Source organism: Cetorhinus maximus, chromosome 15, assembly GCF_964194155.1.
Source record: "Cetorhinus maximus chromosome 15, sCetMax3.hap1.1, whole genome shotgun sequence".
NCBI lineage: Eukaryota > Metazoa > Chordata > Chondrichthyes > Lamniformes > Cetorhinidae > Cetorhinus > Cetorhinus maximus.
This window is the reverse complement of record NC_135893.1, coordinates 90,934,552-90,950,588: the sequence shown is the minus strand read 5'-3', so window position 1 is coordinate 90,950,588 and position 16,037 is coordinate 90,934,552. Positions and strand designations below refer to the sequence as shown.

Below are 16,037 nucleotides of genomic sequence, written 5' to 3'. Positions count from 1 at the left end.
TAATGATCAGGGAGAAGATCTCCTTGGACTGTTGTCTGTACCTGTGGAAGATACAAGAAGAGACCGTGAGAGCTAGCCTTGGAGAGCAGAGGCTGATGCTGATGCTTCTAATGCAACTCAGTGTTTGGCATGCTGTCAGATGGGGTGGAGTGCAATGCACCCCCTTAATTAGCACATTGCCCTGACTAATCACGATCTCCAGCATGAGTGCCCAACTCACCATGGCCGATTTCTTTCTGGTCTGCCAACCTGGCTGTTTCCTTCACCCCCTCCTCCTTAGGTACGTTGACACCTTCACGTGTATGGGCCCACTCTTGGGCATTACGTGCCTGTTTCTCCTGCAAGGACAAAAGTGAATGAATAAAACCACTGCTGCCCTCTGTGTTGAATGGCACCCGCTGCTTTACTGGCCCTCAGCAGCACTATGGCTCTGAGCCATTCTGAAGGGTCACTGAGTGCCCTGTGCACGCACCTCTGCCATGTTCTGGAGCAGCATGCACTCTGAGGCTCTTCAGCTGGTGTGTCTGCTAGAGGGTGAAGACCTGTTCTGAGGGTTGGAGGTAACATTCACCTTGCCAGAGTGTATCAGTTCATTGAACCTTTTTCAACACTGGATCAAAATTCTCCTGATCACACTTCTTTCACTGACTATGGCAGCAACATCCATCCAAGCTGCTTGGTCGGGTTGGTGGCCTCCTCTTTCCACTCTCCTGGAAGAGGATCTCCTCCTCTCCTTCATGGCCTTCAACATGATCTCCAACTTTTCACCTGAAAATCGAGGGGCTAACTTGCACCGGGTTCTGGGCCTGTGGCTCTGCTGAGACATTGTGGAATTGAAGTACTCTGTGATCTTTCATGTTGCAGTCACAGCAGTGAAACGGCAGCCACTGCTGTCATGGTGAGTTTAAATCGGGCTGCACTTGAGTTTTCCTGCCTCTATTCACTTCCCCCACGGCCATTAATTGGCTGCCAAACCTGCCTCCATAGCAATTAAGTGGCCACCACTGTGAAACTCATTATTGTTCCCTCCCATGGAGTGGGTTTGGGACCTGGAAACACTCCGGACTTGCATTTCCCAAACACACAATAGAAATCCAGCTGAGGTTCTAGTGACACAGAAATCATCCGCTAGGAGTAAAAATTCTGTCATTTACACTATTTCTTTGGGGGTTTCTGCCAATCCTCCATCAAAGTCCCAACAAGAGATCAAGAAAAACCCTCCTGAAATCCTTGGCAAACTTCACCAGTCTAATGACTTATTTCCTTCAGTCTGACCTTAGAAAATCTGGGTACTATATTTTTAGAAAGAATACTCAAGATGAAAGTAGCTTTGTTTGTACATTCCTCCCCACAACATCTTATTTGTAATTAGTTACATTTTTTCCTTTCAATAAAAGATTTGCAGTTTTTCATTAAAGTGCCATTTTATTTATTTATTCATTCTTCCTGTCTTCCTAAAGCTTCCTCCATTTTTCTCAGTTAATGAATAGATGAAGATTCAATCTTCAACCTCTGATATCAGTATCAAAGAGGCTCATAAACATCCCCTCTGGCCCTTGGAAAAACACTCAGCAATACAATAAAATCCCAAGCCCCAAGCAATACCATTGACTCACAATTTTTATTTAATGGCTTAAACAGCATAAAATTAAATCATTTTTTCTTTTGAGTTTTCTCTTCCAGGATTTGCACCTCATATGTATTTGGAAACGTCATGCCTGGATTTTACTGCAAGCTTTGAGTGACGTTTCACGGAGGTAGGGAGAAAACTAGAAATTCCACCAATCATGTCAAACATTTACACACAGAATTCGTTCACAACAGCTGGAAATCCCCAGTACATGAGGGCAGGCTAAAATTTCTAACTCAAGCCTCAGCCTGCCAAGAGAATCAATCATTGATGCATTTAGGAGAACTTCTGACAGGCATTTTTAATTCTAGAGCTAATTTTCAGAGTTTATTTTGTGATTTTCTTTGTATCGTTTGAGATGCCAGTTATTTCTTGGTTGCATTGACCTGAGAATGAAAGAAAATGGCAGCTAAAAGTAATGTGAAAAATTATTTGAGCAATTTAATTGGCTGGATGAATGAGAGCTTTCAAATATTAATTGGTTGCTAAAGTTTCTACTAATTATTTTTCATCAGTACTTTTTGCTATGTACAAGTTATGCAATGTTAGCGGTTGTGATAATTACCTGAGCCATTGGTTAAATTTGGTTTGTTGGTTATTTAGTACCATAGCGACAATGGTTGTCTGAGTTGTTTATAATTTTTGCCATATGGACAACAATAAAAACAAAAAACTACTGCGGATGCTGGAAATCCAAAACAAAAACAGAATTACCTGGAAAAGCTCAGCAGGTCTGGCAGTGTCGGCGGAGAAGAAAAGAGTTGACGTTTCGAGTCCTCATGACCCTTCAGCAGAACTGAGTATAGTTAGGAGAGGGGTGAAATATAAGCTAGTTTAAGGTGGGGGGGAGGGGGTTGGTGTGGTTGTAGGGACAAGCAAGCAGTGTTAGGAGCAGATAATCAAAAGATGTCACAGACAAAAGGAACAAAGGGGTGTTGAAGGTGGTGATATTATCTAAGAAAATGTGCTAATTAAGAATGGATGGCAGGACACTCAAGGTACAGCTCTAGTGGGGGTGGGGTGGAAAGGCTGACAAGGTATTACAGTTGTAGATTTAAAAATAATGGAAATAGGTGGGAAAAGAAAAATCTATATAAATTATTGAAAAAAACAAAAGGGAGGGGGAAGAAACGGGGTGGGGATGGGGGGAGGGAGTTTAAGATCTAAAGTTGTTGAATTCAATATTCAGCCCGGAAGGTTGTAAAGTGCCTAGTCGGAAGATGAGGTGCTGTTCCTCCAGTTTATGTTGGGCTTCACTGGAACAATGCAGTAAGCCAAGGACAGACATGTGGGCAAGAGAGCAGGGTGGAGTGTTAAAATGGCAAGCGACAGGGAGGTTTGGGTCTTTCTTGCGGACAGACCGCAGGTGTTCTGCAAAGCGGTCGCCCAGTTTGCGTTTAGTCTAGAGTCTTTAGTCTACAGCCCCACTAGAGCTGTACCTTGAGTGTCCTGCCATCCATTCTTAATTAGCACATTTTCTTAGATAATATCACCACCTTCAACACCCCTTTGTTCCTTTTGTCTGTGACATCTTTTGATTATCTGCTCCTATCACTGCTTGCTTGTCCCTACAACCACAGCCCCCCCCCAACTTCTCTTCCCCCCCCCGCCCCCTCCTTAAACCAGCTTATATTTCACCCCTTTCCTATTTTTACTTAGTTCTGTTGAAGGGTCATGAGGACTCGAAACGTCAACTGTGCTCTCCTCCGCCGATGCTGCCAGACCTGCTGAGTTTTTCCAGGTATTTCTGTTTCTGTTTTTGTCTTGAAAATGTAATTTTGTTTCTTTTTGGATCACTTGGTAGTGCAGTGCCTCGTGGCTATAAGGCGTTTACTTACGCATTAGCGATCTCCTTCAATTTTGTACTTCTTAAATCTTAATATAATTCGCAGATAATTTTATATTCGTAAAAAGTGTTTCTTGCTGCTTAGAGACATTGCAGTCTCATTACATCAAAATACTAGGCATACTGCACTTTAAATTTTAAGGCATTGATACTGGTGTTATCTCAGTTTGCAATTCAGAAGTAGAGGGCAAACTTTCATATCAGCATGATTTTGGCAGTAAAGTTGGTGTGCATTACCAACTCTGGAATTGAGAGAAGTATGATTTACATTTACTGGGATATTAGCACAGGGAAATTTGTGGTGCAGTGGTAGAGTCCCTACCTCTGGGCCAGAAACTCGTCCCATTTCAGGAGTTGATGGCCATGGAAGATGTGTGCATAATATAGCCAAACAGGGTGCTTATCAGCTTGTAGATCCTTCTAATATGTCTGATGACAGGCAGTAAAGAGTGGGAGAGTTTCCTGGTCAGCCACACTGCAGTACTTTGCTAAGCATAACCATGGATCAGTCCAATGGAAGTTCATAGTCACTAAAGCCCTGTTAGGGCATGGTACCTGAAGGAGAGGAAGAGGGACATTAACATGCTAATGTAAATAGCTGGTACAGCTGACACCTGGCAGACATAATGAAGTTTCACCATAATTATGCAGATTATAAAATACAACATACAACTCTGTGTAGCTGGCGATTGCAAAGATACTGTGATCATTCAAACACTTCTTAATTAACATGTTCAGCAAAAAATGTTCAAATTTACACAAATGGCAAAAAAATATTTTCACCTTATCCCTCAATCCAGCCATTGAATTCAAAACCACTTCCCATTCATTCCTTATTCAATGCACAAAATGTAGTCAAACCACCCAACATGGCAAATTCACTGTTAACCATTTATTTAAAAATTAGTGTTTTGTATTTTTAAAAAAAAAACTTTTGTAGTGTTTTAATTTTGAATTGAATTGTGAAATTGATTACAAAATAGGCAATTTTTAACTGTAGTTTAGATATCCTGGCCAAAATACACTCCTAATGCAAGCATCAGATTTTACTTCCTATATTTTTACTTATCAGGGTTCATATGTAAAAAGTATCACAACTATCAGAATTTGCTATTTGAATTGACAGTTTTCATTGTTTTTATATATACTGCTCACAGTTTACATGTTAGCAATTCTGCACATACCAGATTGACACTTGTACTAGTTTTAGCATGCTGTCAGTGGACAGTATAGATTTATGCTGCCTGAACAGGCAAAATGCTGTTCTGTGAAAGCATCCTTAAATATAAGCCTAAAACTAATGGTGCAATCTTTAAAGCTACAAAAGGGTTTGTGAACTTCTCAATTCCTCCTAATATTAAAAGCTCAACCTTTATTAAAAGGTGGTTCAGTGGACTGTTTGAAGACTTACAAAATTTAGCCTTGCACCAGCTGCATTTACGAGCGGAAAGCTGAAGTTATGCAACTCACTTAGCTGGTCTTGCACCACCAAAAACAATTCAAAGCGCTTGCGGTTTTCTGCTGAGAAGCTGGACTTGTGTTGCACTTCTTGTATCAATGTGACATAGTTTTCACTAATTAAGGAAATATTGTATAATTGATCCATTAGCTGACATTATTTCCAAATGTTATGCATGGCCACAGGTTTAGAACCACCTAATGTCCTTATAGCATTTGGTAAACAAGATGTAGAAAAAATATCCTCTCAACCACACAGGTTAAGGATGGCAACTACAAATTAATAGGAAATCCACTGACAGCAAATTCTAATTCAAAACAAATTGATTTTTTTTCTAAGAAAGGTATTTTACTCCATACTAAGTTGTTAAATTTAATGTACTTTTCTTATTCTATTAGATTCAGTTGTTTAACTGATTCAGATTTCCCCAACGTTTTACAGCCATCTGTTTCCTCTCTTGCACCGCACTCAATGGCAGAGAAACAACTAATTAAAAATATTGCACTGTCTTTTTTGACAGCTAAAGAAACAATTCTACAACTTTTGATCAGAATTAGTAACATCTATTGAATAAAATATATTTGCTCTATTAATAGCTTCAAGTACAGCTGGGAGTCATGTATAATATGCACAAATAATGTTTACATTTGTAACCAATGCAAAGTGATGACTACATTTTACTATGGAAATACAGAAATCATGCACTGCCTCATTAAAAAAAACTAATGAAATGCTTTAATGCGTTTTACTAATTACTTATATCAATTTAATTAAGTCGTGAGCTGTTATTTGAATACCATTTCTTTTCAAAAACGTTTGCTTAAATGCAGAATCAGAGACAAATTTCCTCAGTTTATATTTAAAGGATGAGTTCATTCTCAGTTCTAAGTAGAAGGATGTTTTTTAATCAGAAATTGCGTTAATTCCCAGTTTCTCTCAGAAGGGGGAATTCATTCCAAGTTTGGTATCAAACTGCAACTTCTGTTTCTTTTGGTAACGCCTTCGCATTCTGTAACGAAAGAAACATGAAAACAAAAACGTTATGTTTTTTCACTTGAGGCTTTTTGCCTTTGGTCAGCCAGATGTCTGATGTGTGCAGAAACCCATCAGCAGAAACCCATCATCATACTTGAGTTATCAAACCAAACAACTGTGAAATCCAAATTTGCATAGTTTCTCTTTGTCCAACATACACTTACACTAAAATGCACTCCACTTACCCAAACACTGAGAATTTACAGGTTAGCATGATCCAAGACTTAGGGATCAACTATATGGACTAGTGGGATGTAATCTCCTTATAAGTGCACTGCTGACCAACACGTGGCGTTGCTAAATGTTGTGGTACTTGTGCAACTAGGACCACAGTATCCATTAGCATATTGGTTTGCAGAGTTAACTGGACTTAACTGGGAAGAACCCCAGCTCCCAGAAGCAGATCCAGCATTCCATATCATAACAGGGAGCCTGGCTACCTAGTCAACAGCAGTGTCCTGGCACATTGTGGGCCTTTTCCAGTTGGATTTTTAACTCTGCCATAGAGAATTAACTCAGTTCCAATTTCTCATTGCCTCAAATGTCACCATGGAACTGACTCAATTCTGAAAGAGACCCTGCTTACCCATTCTCCTATTGTTCCTGCCACTAGTAATTGGTCATTAATGTGGGGATTTGAGAGCTCACTAGACAGATAGCATAGACCAAGTGGTATGATGAGCAGCTCAACTTTTCATAAAATGTGCCTCACTATGACCCAGTCAAGGAAAAACACCGCATCCTGGATACATGAATACTTGTTTACATTCAGCCTCCAGATAACACATTCCAGTGTTGGTTATCCCAAACTTTGGCACTACTTCAGGAGCTGGATGATGGAGATCTGCTTTTGACATTGTACAAGGATCTATGCAAAACATCTTATGACATGGCAGTACCTTGATGTTCCAATCATCTAAAAAGTTAGTGCTCCAGCATTCATGGGGCCTTACAGCAAGAATATTGCTAATGTCAGAATCTGGGATAAAACAGTTGGAGAGGGTGAGCCACGTGTATGGAGTTGAACTAGATATTTCTCCTCAAGGATTGGTAAGCAATGGACCAATATAGGCTGGAGCCTCCTTCACAAACCATTTCCCAGTCTTCCCACAAATTCCACTTACAGTTTGGTGCTGCGTCTTACACAATACCTATTCAGTTGCATGCTCAGGAGCTGTGAACCATAGAGAACAGTTTGGGCTTATTATCTTACACACTACAGGTTTAATCTGTAATGGGAATTTACTATCACTGAGGAGAGATGAAAAAGATCAGAGTGTGTTTGTCCCTTTTTGATGTGGTCACAAGGAACTATATCTAAACTGAAGTTGGTATTTATGACAACCTTAAAGTACAGAAAATTAATTGATAGTTGGGCAAGGTAGCCCTTGAATCTTAAAATAAATTACCTTTGAGATGTCTCTTTTGAACTATAAGTAACTATCGTACTGCACTTAGGGGCAGCCACCACACCCCACAGGTTAACCCATTGTACAACTCCAGGTGAAGCTATCAGTACTACATTGGTAGTACTACATTGGAAAGAAGCACTGCAATTCCATCAAAAATCAGAGATTTCAACTCACCTATTATCATTCTTACATAAAGGCACGTTTATCAGTCCAAGTTGTATGCTACTACTACTTAAAGCAAGATTATTTAATTCAAATAATGTCCTTTACAGTGGAACATGTAATAAAACTAATATCAATCCCTGCAGTCTTGAGTAAAAGTTCACTCACTGTTTCAAGCAACATCTGTTTCCTTATCATTCATTAATCTCAATACATTTTTTTAAAAACTTGCCTTGTATTCAAGACGAAAGATTTACATTTATATAATTCCTTGTTACATCTCAGAAATGTCTTAAAACATTTCACCTACAATTAATGTAAAATGAAATGACTGTCATTATGTAGGCAAATGTGGATACCATTCTGCACAAATCCATCAAACAGCAAAGAAATAAGAATGGTGTTGGTTGAGGGTGGGATGTCAGTCAGAAATCTAGAAGAAATCCTTGCTCTACTTCAGATGGAACAATAAGAAACGTCACAAAGCACGCAACCTGCCAGACCTCCACCCAGAAGAGCCAGCTTGGATCTGAGACCAAGCTTGCTACGTGCAAGTGGTTGAACAGGCACCATATCCATGGTCCTACCTCAACCAAACAAATATTGAAACGGTGTGACAGAACAGGCCTTCACTAGTTGCCACACAGAAGCAATCTCCTACACAGGTGAAGCAGTCATCTACACAAACTGAACAGACCGGAGATGCCGTGTTCATTGAGAGATCTAGATGACAACCAGATTGGTAAACCAGAGTCATCTACACATCCTCTTTCTGCTCAGCAGAGTCTGAGAAATCACCCGTGGAACTCAAATCTCAATCTCCTCCAAAGGAGCTGAGGGCCTGTTCAGGTAGACTAGTGAAACTGCCATAGTGGTTGTCCCTATAAAAGAGAAATTGAGAGATTTGGACGGGGGGTGGAGGGGCGGCGTGATATAGTATAAGGGATTCATTTTAACTGTGATATGCTAATGAAAGCGTACATCATCACAGGAGGTGATGTAATATCTCATGATCTTGCTCTCTCTTGTAGATCTTATGGCAAGGAAGCCATATTAAGAGATGTTCCAATAAAGTTATCATTTTCCTTACCTTAGTAAATTCTACAAATATTCTGTGCTAGCACAACCATATCTAGACTATTATAGTGAATAGGATTTTGGTTGAAAATGACCCTTCAACTGTGGCAATGCTCATTACTGAACTGGGGTTTCAGCCTAATTTATATGTTCAAATCCTAGAATAAGACTTCAACCAACTTCTTCTGACTCAAGGTAAGAGAGAACCAACTGAGCCAACTTACTGATTAAAATATTAAAATGAAGACAGTTTACTAAATGTAAACTATTCTAATCATAGCCTCTCACACTCAAACAAAATCAGCTGAATTATGCTCTTGAGAGGTTTGGCCTGATGAAGAGCATTTCCTGATCATCCGCAGCAACTCTGAGGAAATAATGGCTGTCATTACTATACTGAAACTGACAGCAAGTTCTGGAAGCTGCACGTGCGCAGAGTAGCTCGGAGATCCAGAAGTTGCTGTTAGTGATTCTGCCTTGCACCAGAGGCTGTGCTGTTGAGACACCCACACCACCCCAAACTCCCACCAAAATGCATTCAATGGGAAATCAATTGAATTGACGAAAGCTTCCGCAGTATTGATCTCACTGCAAAAATCCTTGAAAAAGTTACGCGTTGTTGGATGAGGTGAAACTGGATTTTTTAATGGCATTCTAACTTCATAAATACTACTAAACACACTCACTGGCCCTGAAAAGCTAATTTGATATGAGTGGAATATCTAGCTTCTACGTAAAGATAAAAGAATGCTCATTTTTAAAAATAAATGTTTGTTTATCTATATTTCTATTGTAATACAACCAGAATATTTTATTTCGTTTTCTGAAAATTTAAAATGAAGGTGAAATATAAAAGTTGCTTATAACTTCCTGGTTTGCTGTGTGTGAATACTTCAGTGTGATTGGCTGCTTATCTGCTTGCTGACATCACTGCTGTGACACACCAAGACATCCCCTTGACATGGCGCCAGACTTTAAACTGCTGTTGGGAAAGGGGAAAAACCCATGCCATGGAGATTACGAGATCTTTGTGGGTGTTTTCTTCAAGGTCATTGGTGAGCACCATTGCTTTGCTGCCGACTGCAAGATCCAAGCCATTTCTCTTGGGTTTCTGCAGATCTTCTAAAGTTATAGTGAACAGGACTGTTGCAGAGATTCAATTGCTCAGTGTCTCTTTAGTCTCCAGTGATCTATCTGTAAGGTTAGTTTTTGTCAAACACAATACTTACCAACAGATAACTGACCATTCTGATTAAATTAGGAAGGGGATGGATTCCTGCAACATTCAATACAGTGAAATAAGGCACAGTTAGAGACACAATATATTAGCAATGATTCACCAAAAACTCATCAATCTCTAGGAAATGGCATGGCTTGCTTATTGTAGAACCAAATACATTGTTACAAATTATATTTATTATTTTAAAGTTTTGAATGTTTACTTTGACCTCAAACAATCCCACAAGAAGCACTCTTGTGTGGCACAGTTGGCTGAGCAGTGATTGTGAGTAGGTTATTTGCACTGGGCTATTTTTAGATTAGTTTAGCTTCCTGCCATTCCCACTTTTCACCATTTAGTATGCTTAATTCAGATCAATGTACACAATTCAGTTCCATCCAATAAGTACACCAACAGATATATGGCCATTCATTCCTCATACTGAAACATTAAGAAATCTGAATCCAAAGCTCAGACTTAAAGATCCTGAAAATAGTTTTCCCAATACAAATTGTGGATTGTCCATTCAACTCAAACTATTGGTTAGTTTGCGGGAATACAGCCAAATAAGTCCATAGCAATGATTGCCAACAATGTTACAGATGAATACAAAGCAAATGGCATGAAAATAACTGAGTATTTGAATCCTCTCTGTGATGCAAAATACTCTTTTCACAGGAAATAGCTTCATTATTGTTAAAAGAAACTCCAATAGTAGAATAAAATTTCCTCCAAATGTTTTGAAGGTGGAACATCAACAACATGAGTTACATGATGACAGAGTAATTTAGTGTACACAGGTTTACAGCTCAATTTATGCACAGCAATTTTCAATGCAAGATGCTGAATGGCTTTGGCCCATTTAAACCTAACAGCAGAGGTTAAAGGATCCACATCTAGCCTATGATTTTCAGTTCAGGCTTGATTAAAAGGCCCTGTGACAACAAATCAGCATGATCCTTGGTAAAAAAATTAGCTGTAATGAATACACTGTTGACAGGAGCATCAATTTTAAGGGAAAATGGAACTTGATTTACTGATTGTGGCTTGTCAAAAATCCATCTTAGAAATAATTACACAAAAGAATATAAGCTACTCATTTCAAGATTAAGTTTTACTAGGATATGATTAAAAGTAGTACCAGCATGGGTATTCTGGATAGCAATGATGTTTGGAGTGCAAATATTTCTTTGAATTATTGTGCATTTCAGTTTCTACAAATTTATGAACTTTTGTACAAGTATTGCTATTCATCTGCATTTATTTCAAAAGCCCTTGTTGAATCTTTATTTGATTCATTTGGGGTGAAATTGATCTTGGGCGACAGTGTAGAATGAGTGATAATGAATCAGCAGCCTATTTTACACCCCACCCAACCTTGTTTTCCATTGAATAAAGCAGGTAACTGTCACAATAACCCAGGATAATATTGCATAAGTCCACGCAGATCTCTCTTGTTTCACAATTTAATTCTGTGGTCATCCCTAATGATGTGAATTTTTCCTATATTTATTTCCTGGGGTTTGGTTATTTATCTCCTGACTCTTAACACAGTTCCCACCCCACCCTACTTGCAATATGATAAATATGAATACAGAAATAAGAATTAATGGGCTTTATTGATTACAGGAAGTGCCATAAAAGATCACACTAACTGATGCATCCTTTGGGAGGGGGCAGGGGGGAGAAATGCCTGTGAATGCTGTAACAGTTGTACATACAGAGAGATCCGGAAATGGCAATCTCACCTCACTGTGACTATGCAGCTGAAATCTCTTCATCTTACAGACATCTTACAACCTATCACAAATGGCTTTGCTAACATGAGTATACTATGTAGGCGCAATGCCAGAGTCTAGCACACTTCCTATTGGCACCTCTCCAGAAATTCAGCTCACCATGAGCAATCGTAACCATGCAGGAACTCTGCCAATGACTTTGTTGACAGCATTTCCTCATTCTGTCAGTGCTTTTAGCAGTAAAGGTCATCAGAGACACAGGCATTCTTTCCCTACACCATGAAACTTGCACCAACTGGTCAATAACCACAGCTGACATGAGTTCAAACTGCAAAACAATAAAGCTTTTCTTTGAAGTGATTGGAAGCTTGCCCACTTACTAATCTTATTCAAAGGTTGTCTTTTTATCATTATCTAGGTTGCTTGCATGTCTCCATTGCATAGAAATCTGAATGATACGTCAATTTTACAGTGAGAATGTTGCACAGAAGATTGGTATATTTTACATTTATTTGTATGAAATCTGATTTTTAATGAATTTGAAACAACCGGAATTCCCAGCAGCTGAATCTCTGGATGATATGTACAGTCGAAGTTCCTTTGGCACATTTCAGTAGCCAATCTCTATCACTGTTCCCTCTTCATTTACACCCTGACAAAGTCTTGAGTCGAAGAAGACTCATACGGAGAAGAGAAATGTTAACTCTGTCTTTCTCTCCACAGATGCTGTCAGACCTGCTGAGTTTTTCCAGCATTTTTTGTTTTTGTTTCACATTTCCAGCATTCACAGTATTTTGCTTTTATCAAAGTCTTGGTGTAGTTGTGTCAAGTGTTCCGGCAGCAGAACCGGAAGTGCGTGTGACATCTGCTCAGAGGCTGGAATGGCTGACCATGCACAATCATCTGGCAGCCAGTCAATTAGATATTTAGGGTTGAGGAGCCTGGCCAATCGTGCAGTGAGGCTGGGCAGGAAGTCACCAACCCTGCCATTACCTCACAGGGTTGGAAGGCTGGGTGCCATATTTAAAATGCACCCAGACAGGCATACACTCCCATGGTCCCTGCAATTCAGCAGCATCAGTCTGGCTGTGTGAGTATCACAGTACCTTTACAGTGCAGAAGGAGGCCATTCAGCCCATTGAGTCTGCACTGGTTCTCTGAAAGAGCATTCCACCTAGTCCCACTATCCTGCCTTATCCCTGTTACCTTGCACATTCTTTTTAGGTAGCAATCCAATTGCCTTTTGAATACCTCGATCGAACCTGCCTCCACCACCCTTTCAGTAAATTTGTTCCAGATTCCAGCCATCCTCTGGGTGAAAAAAATTTTCCTCACATCTCATTTATTCCTTTTGCCAACTATTTTGAATCTGTGCCCTCTGGTTGGTGATGTTCTCTTGAGTGGGAACAGTTTCTCACTATTTACTCTGTCCATACCCCTCAGGATCTTGAATGCCTCTATCAAGTCTCCTCTCAGCCTTCTTTTCTCCAAGGAAAAGAGTCCCAATCTCTCCAATCTATCCTCATAGTGTTAGGAAATAGAGATAGATTAAGTAAGTTATATTGGTATTTGTAGGTGTTAGGAATGAGTTTTAGCTTTAAAGTTTAAGTTTGATTTCTATTTCTGTATCTTTGTGTTAAGAAGAGGTCAAATTGAGTTTTAGTTTAAAAGGTACCTGCATTTCTAATGGGAGGTTTACGACTGCTGCGGCTAAGTTAAACCAATGAGTGGAGAAACTGGGCTGTTGCCTAGCAACAGGGGTCCAGAGAGGCAGGTCCCCTGCACAGACACACACAGAAAAACTAAAGAAACAGCAGTTTTGAGTTCAGCTTAAAGACAGCTGCCAAACAGAAGCCACCTAGAAGGGACAGATAGCCAGTTCCAAGCTAAAGAAGAAAGTCCCCAAATCGAGGGGAGTGGGACAGGAGAAAGTCCCAAGCAAACCTTCTATTTAAAGGAAGGAAAGGAACCTGGAAAAGGTTCTGTTAATGAAGTTAAGAATGAGGGTCAGAGAGAAAGGTTCCAAGCTTCAGATTTAAGGAGACGAAAGCTGCAGAAAGCAGATTTAAAGTGAAAACAACTTGCAAGAGACAAGAAGGCCCAAAGAGATGGCTGAAGGTCTGTAACTCTTTGCTAAGGGCACGTGAAGCTGTGGTATACAATTGACAGCTTAGTCAGTGAGAGAGAGTGCTTGAAGACAGCTTGAATGCATGTGATGACCCAGGGGAGAGGAACAAGAGGAAAGGAAGGAGAGTTCGAAACCCTGGAGGTGAACTCTTGTGGAAGGCATCTGAGACAAAGCATCAGTTTGGGAGAAGATTCCAAAGTGAGTTCTTGGAGAGTGGAGATTAGAAATCCTCGTGTGAAAGACGGTGTTCAGTGAGACTGGTTGGCTCATGGTGTAACAAGCGTCTAGCGGGGGGTGGGGTGGGTAATTGAGGAGAAACCCATAGCACCTGTCTGGGGTGGCATCTGTCACTTGGTCTCAGAGTGTGGTGTGTCTGACCACGGTTTGCCAATTGGTTTACATGGACTGTACTTACAGTGAACATTAGAGTATAAGATAGCTTTTGTAACTTGTGTTATCCTTACAAATCTGTATATATCTGTAAAGGTATAGTTGTAGGTGAAGGAGTATTGTAGTATAGTTAATCTTTTCTTGTTTAATAAATGCTTTATTCTTTTGTTAAAAGTTCATTAGCTGACTCCAGTGACTGTTCAGTAGCTACTCTCCAAGTATCTTATCGAGCTGGATTCCACCCTGGGATCAGGCTTGTCCAGTGGTAACTTCAGCTGGGGATCATACAATAGCTACAGATACTCATCCCTGGAATCATTCTTGTGAATCTCCTCTGTACTCTCTCTAAAGCCTTCACATCCTTCCTCAAGTATGGTGCCCAGAACTGGATGCAATACTCCAGATGAGGCCTAACTAGTGTCTTATACAAGTTCAACATTACCTTCTTACTCTTGTACTCCATGACCTTATTAATAAAACTTAAGATACTATATGCTTTATTAATTGCTCTCTCAACATGCCCTGCCATCTTCAATGACCTATGTACATATGCACCAAGAACCGTCTGTTCCTGCACGTCCTTTGGAGGCACTCCTTTTATTTTATTCTAGGCCGTAACCTCTGACTAGCGTCGATTTACGTGGACTGTACTCACAGTGAACATTAGAGTATAAGATTGCTCTGGTAACTTGTGTTATCCTTACAAATCTGTATATATCTGTAAAGGTATAGTTGTGGTGAAGAAGTATTGAAATATAGTTAATCTTTTCTTGTTTAATAAATGCTTTATTCTTTTGTTAAAAGTTCATTAGCTGACTTCGGTGACTCTGTTCAGTAGCTACTCTCCAAGTATCTATCGAGCTGGGTTTCACCCTGGCTGCAGAAATTAGAAGAAATAAACACGTATTTACCTGGTCTTGAAAACTGTGTGGCCCCTTCTGTTCACCGAAGCTGCTTGGGGCCTGCAGCAAAAGACTCCTCGCAAGCCCCAGCGTAGTGTAGCTCCAGAGAATTCAAGGAGGCCACGACCCCTTTTTTATAGCACTAGCTACCGTCAAGCAGGTAAGTTTAAAAGGCCAGGGACATTGGCAGGTCAGGGAGAAGGTAAGTGGATAGGATTTGTGAGTTGTGGTTGTGCAGGGGTGGTCCCGGGGTCTGAGATTGGGGTGGGGGTTGGGTGTTTGAGGTCGGGGGCAGGGGGTGTCTGGGGTGGAGGGGTTTCTGAAGTCAGGGGTTCTGAGCTTGGGGGGTGGTGGGGGTGCGGAGGGGGGTTCGGAGGTTCCAAGGTCAGGGGGGCGTCGGAGGTCCGAGGTCAGTGGGTGTTTCAAGGTCGGGGGGTTCCAAGGTTGGGGTGTGGGGGGAGGGAGTTCTGAGGTCAGGGTGGGGGGAGGGGGGGGGCGGTTCCGAGGTTGGGGGAAGGGTATCCGGGGTCGGGGTGGCCCAGGTCGGCAGGGGAGGGGTGGGGGGGGGTCAGAGGTCAGGGAGGTGTTCCGAGGTCAGGGGGATCCGAGGTCGGCGGGGGAAGGGGGGCTCCCGTGGGTGGGGGGTGGGGGGGCAGGGTCAGAGGCTTGTGGGAGTCCCTTGTGGTCAGCCGGGGCCTTTACAATAGTTACCCAGAAGTTAGAAGAAGTTTAAATTTTTCTAACTTTTTTTGGATAACTATCGGTATAACCCCAGCAGAACCATGCGAAGTTTGCGATTTAAACCGCATTTTCAGATTTGTCCCAGTGCAGCGCAATTGTCCAGAGGAAGCTAGCACTTCTGGGCAATTGCCGTGCAAACCCTTACCTGGGAACTTGCCAGAGGGATTCCCTGGTGCACCTTTGGGGTACCCCCCAAATCTGACACCGGGGAGCGCAGAAGTTATGGGCCTATGCCTCACCATATTGTTCCTGCCAAAATGAATCACCTCACACTTCGTTGCATTGAACTTCATCTGT

The 16,037-nt window shown here is 41.0% G+C and overlaps 1 protein-coding gene and 1 long non-coding RNA gene across 3 annotated transcripts in view; one reads left to right on the top strand and one right to left on the bottom strand.

The window, feature by feature from the left end:
• The window catches only part of LOC144691002 (uncharacterized), a 32,589-nt gene extending 27,102 nt beyond the window's left edge, over positions 1 to 5,487 (top strand). The window contains exons 2-3 of the long non-coding RNA XR_013579026.1: positions 1,684 to 1,757; positions 5,377 to 5,487. This is a non-coding gene — a long non-coding RNA (uncharacterized LOC144691002). The remainder of the gene's footprint in view (positions 1 to 1,683; positions 1,758 to 5,376) is intronic.
• Positions 5,488 to 5,812: 325 nt separating this feature from the next.
• The window catches only part of LOC144691001 (transmembrane protein 94-like), a 46,023-nt gene continuing 35,798 nt past the window's right edge, over positions 5,813 to 16,037 (bottom strand). The window contains exon 5 of one of the 2 annotated variants that reach the window (XM_078558966.1): positions 5,813 to 5,944. In XM_078558966.1, the coding sequence (XP_078415092.1) occupies positions 5,872 to 5,944 (73 nt within the window). In that variant the 3' untranslated portion in view covers positions 5,813 to 5,871. The remainder of the gene's footprint in view (positions 5,945 to 16,037) is intronic. The other variant, XM_078558967.1, reaches the window with a different exon arrangement.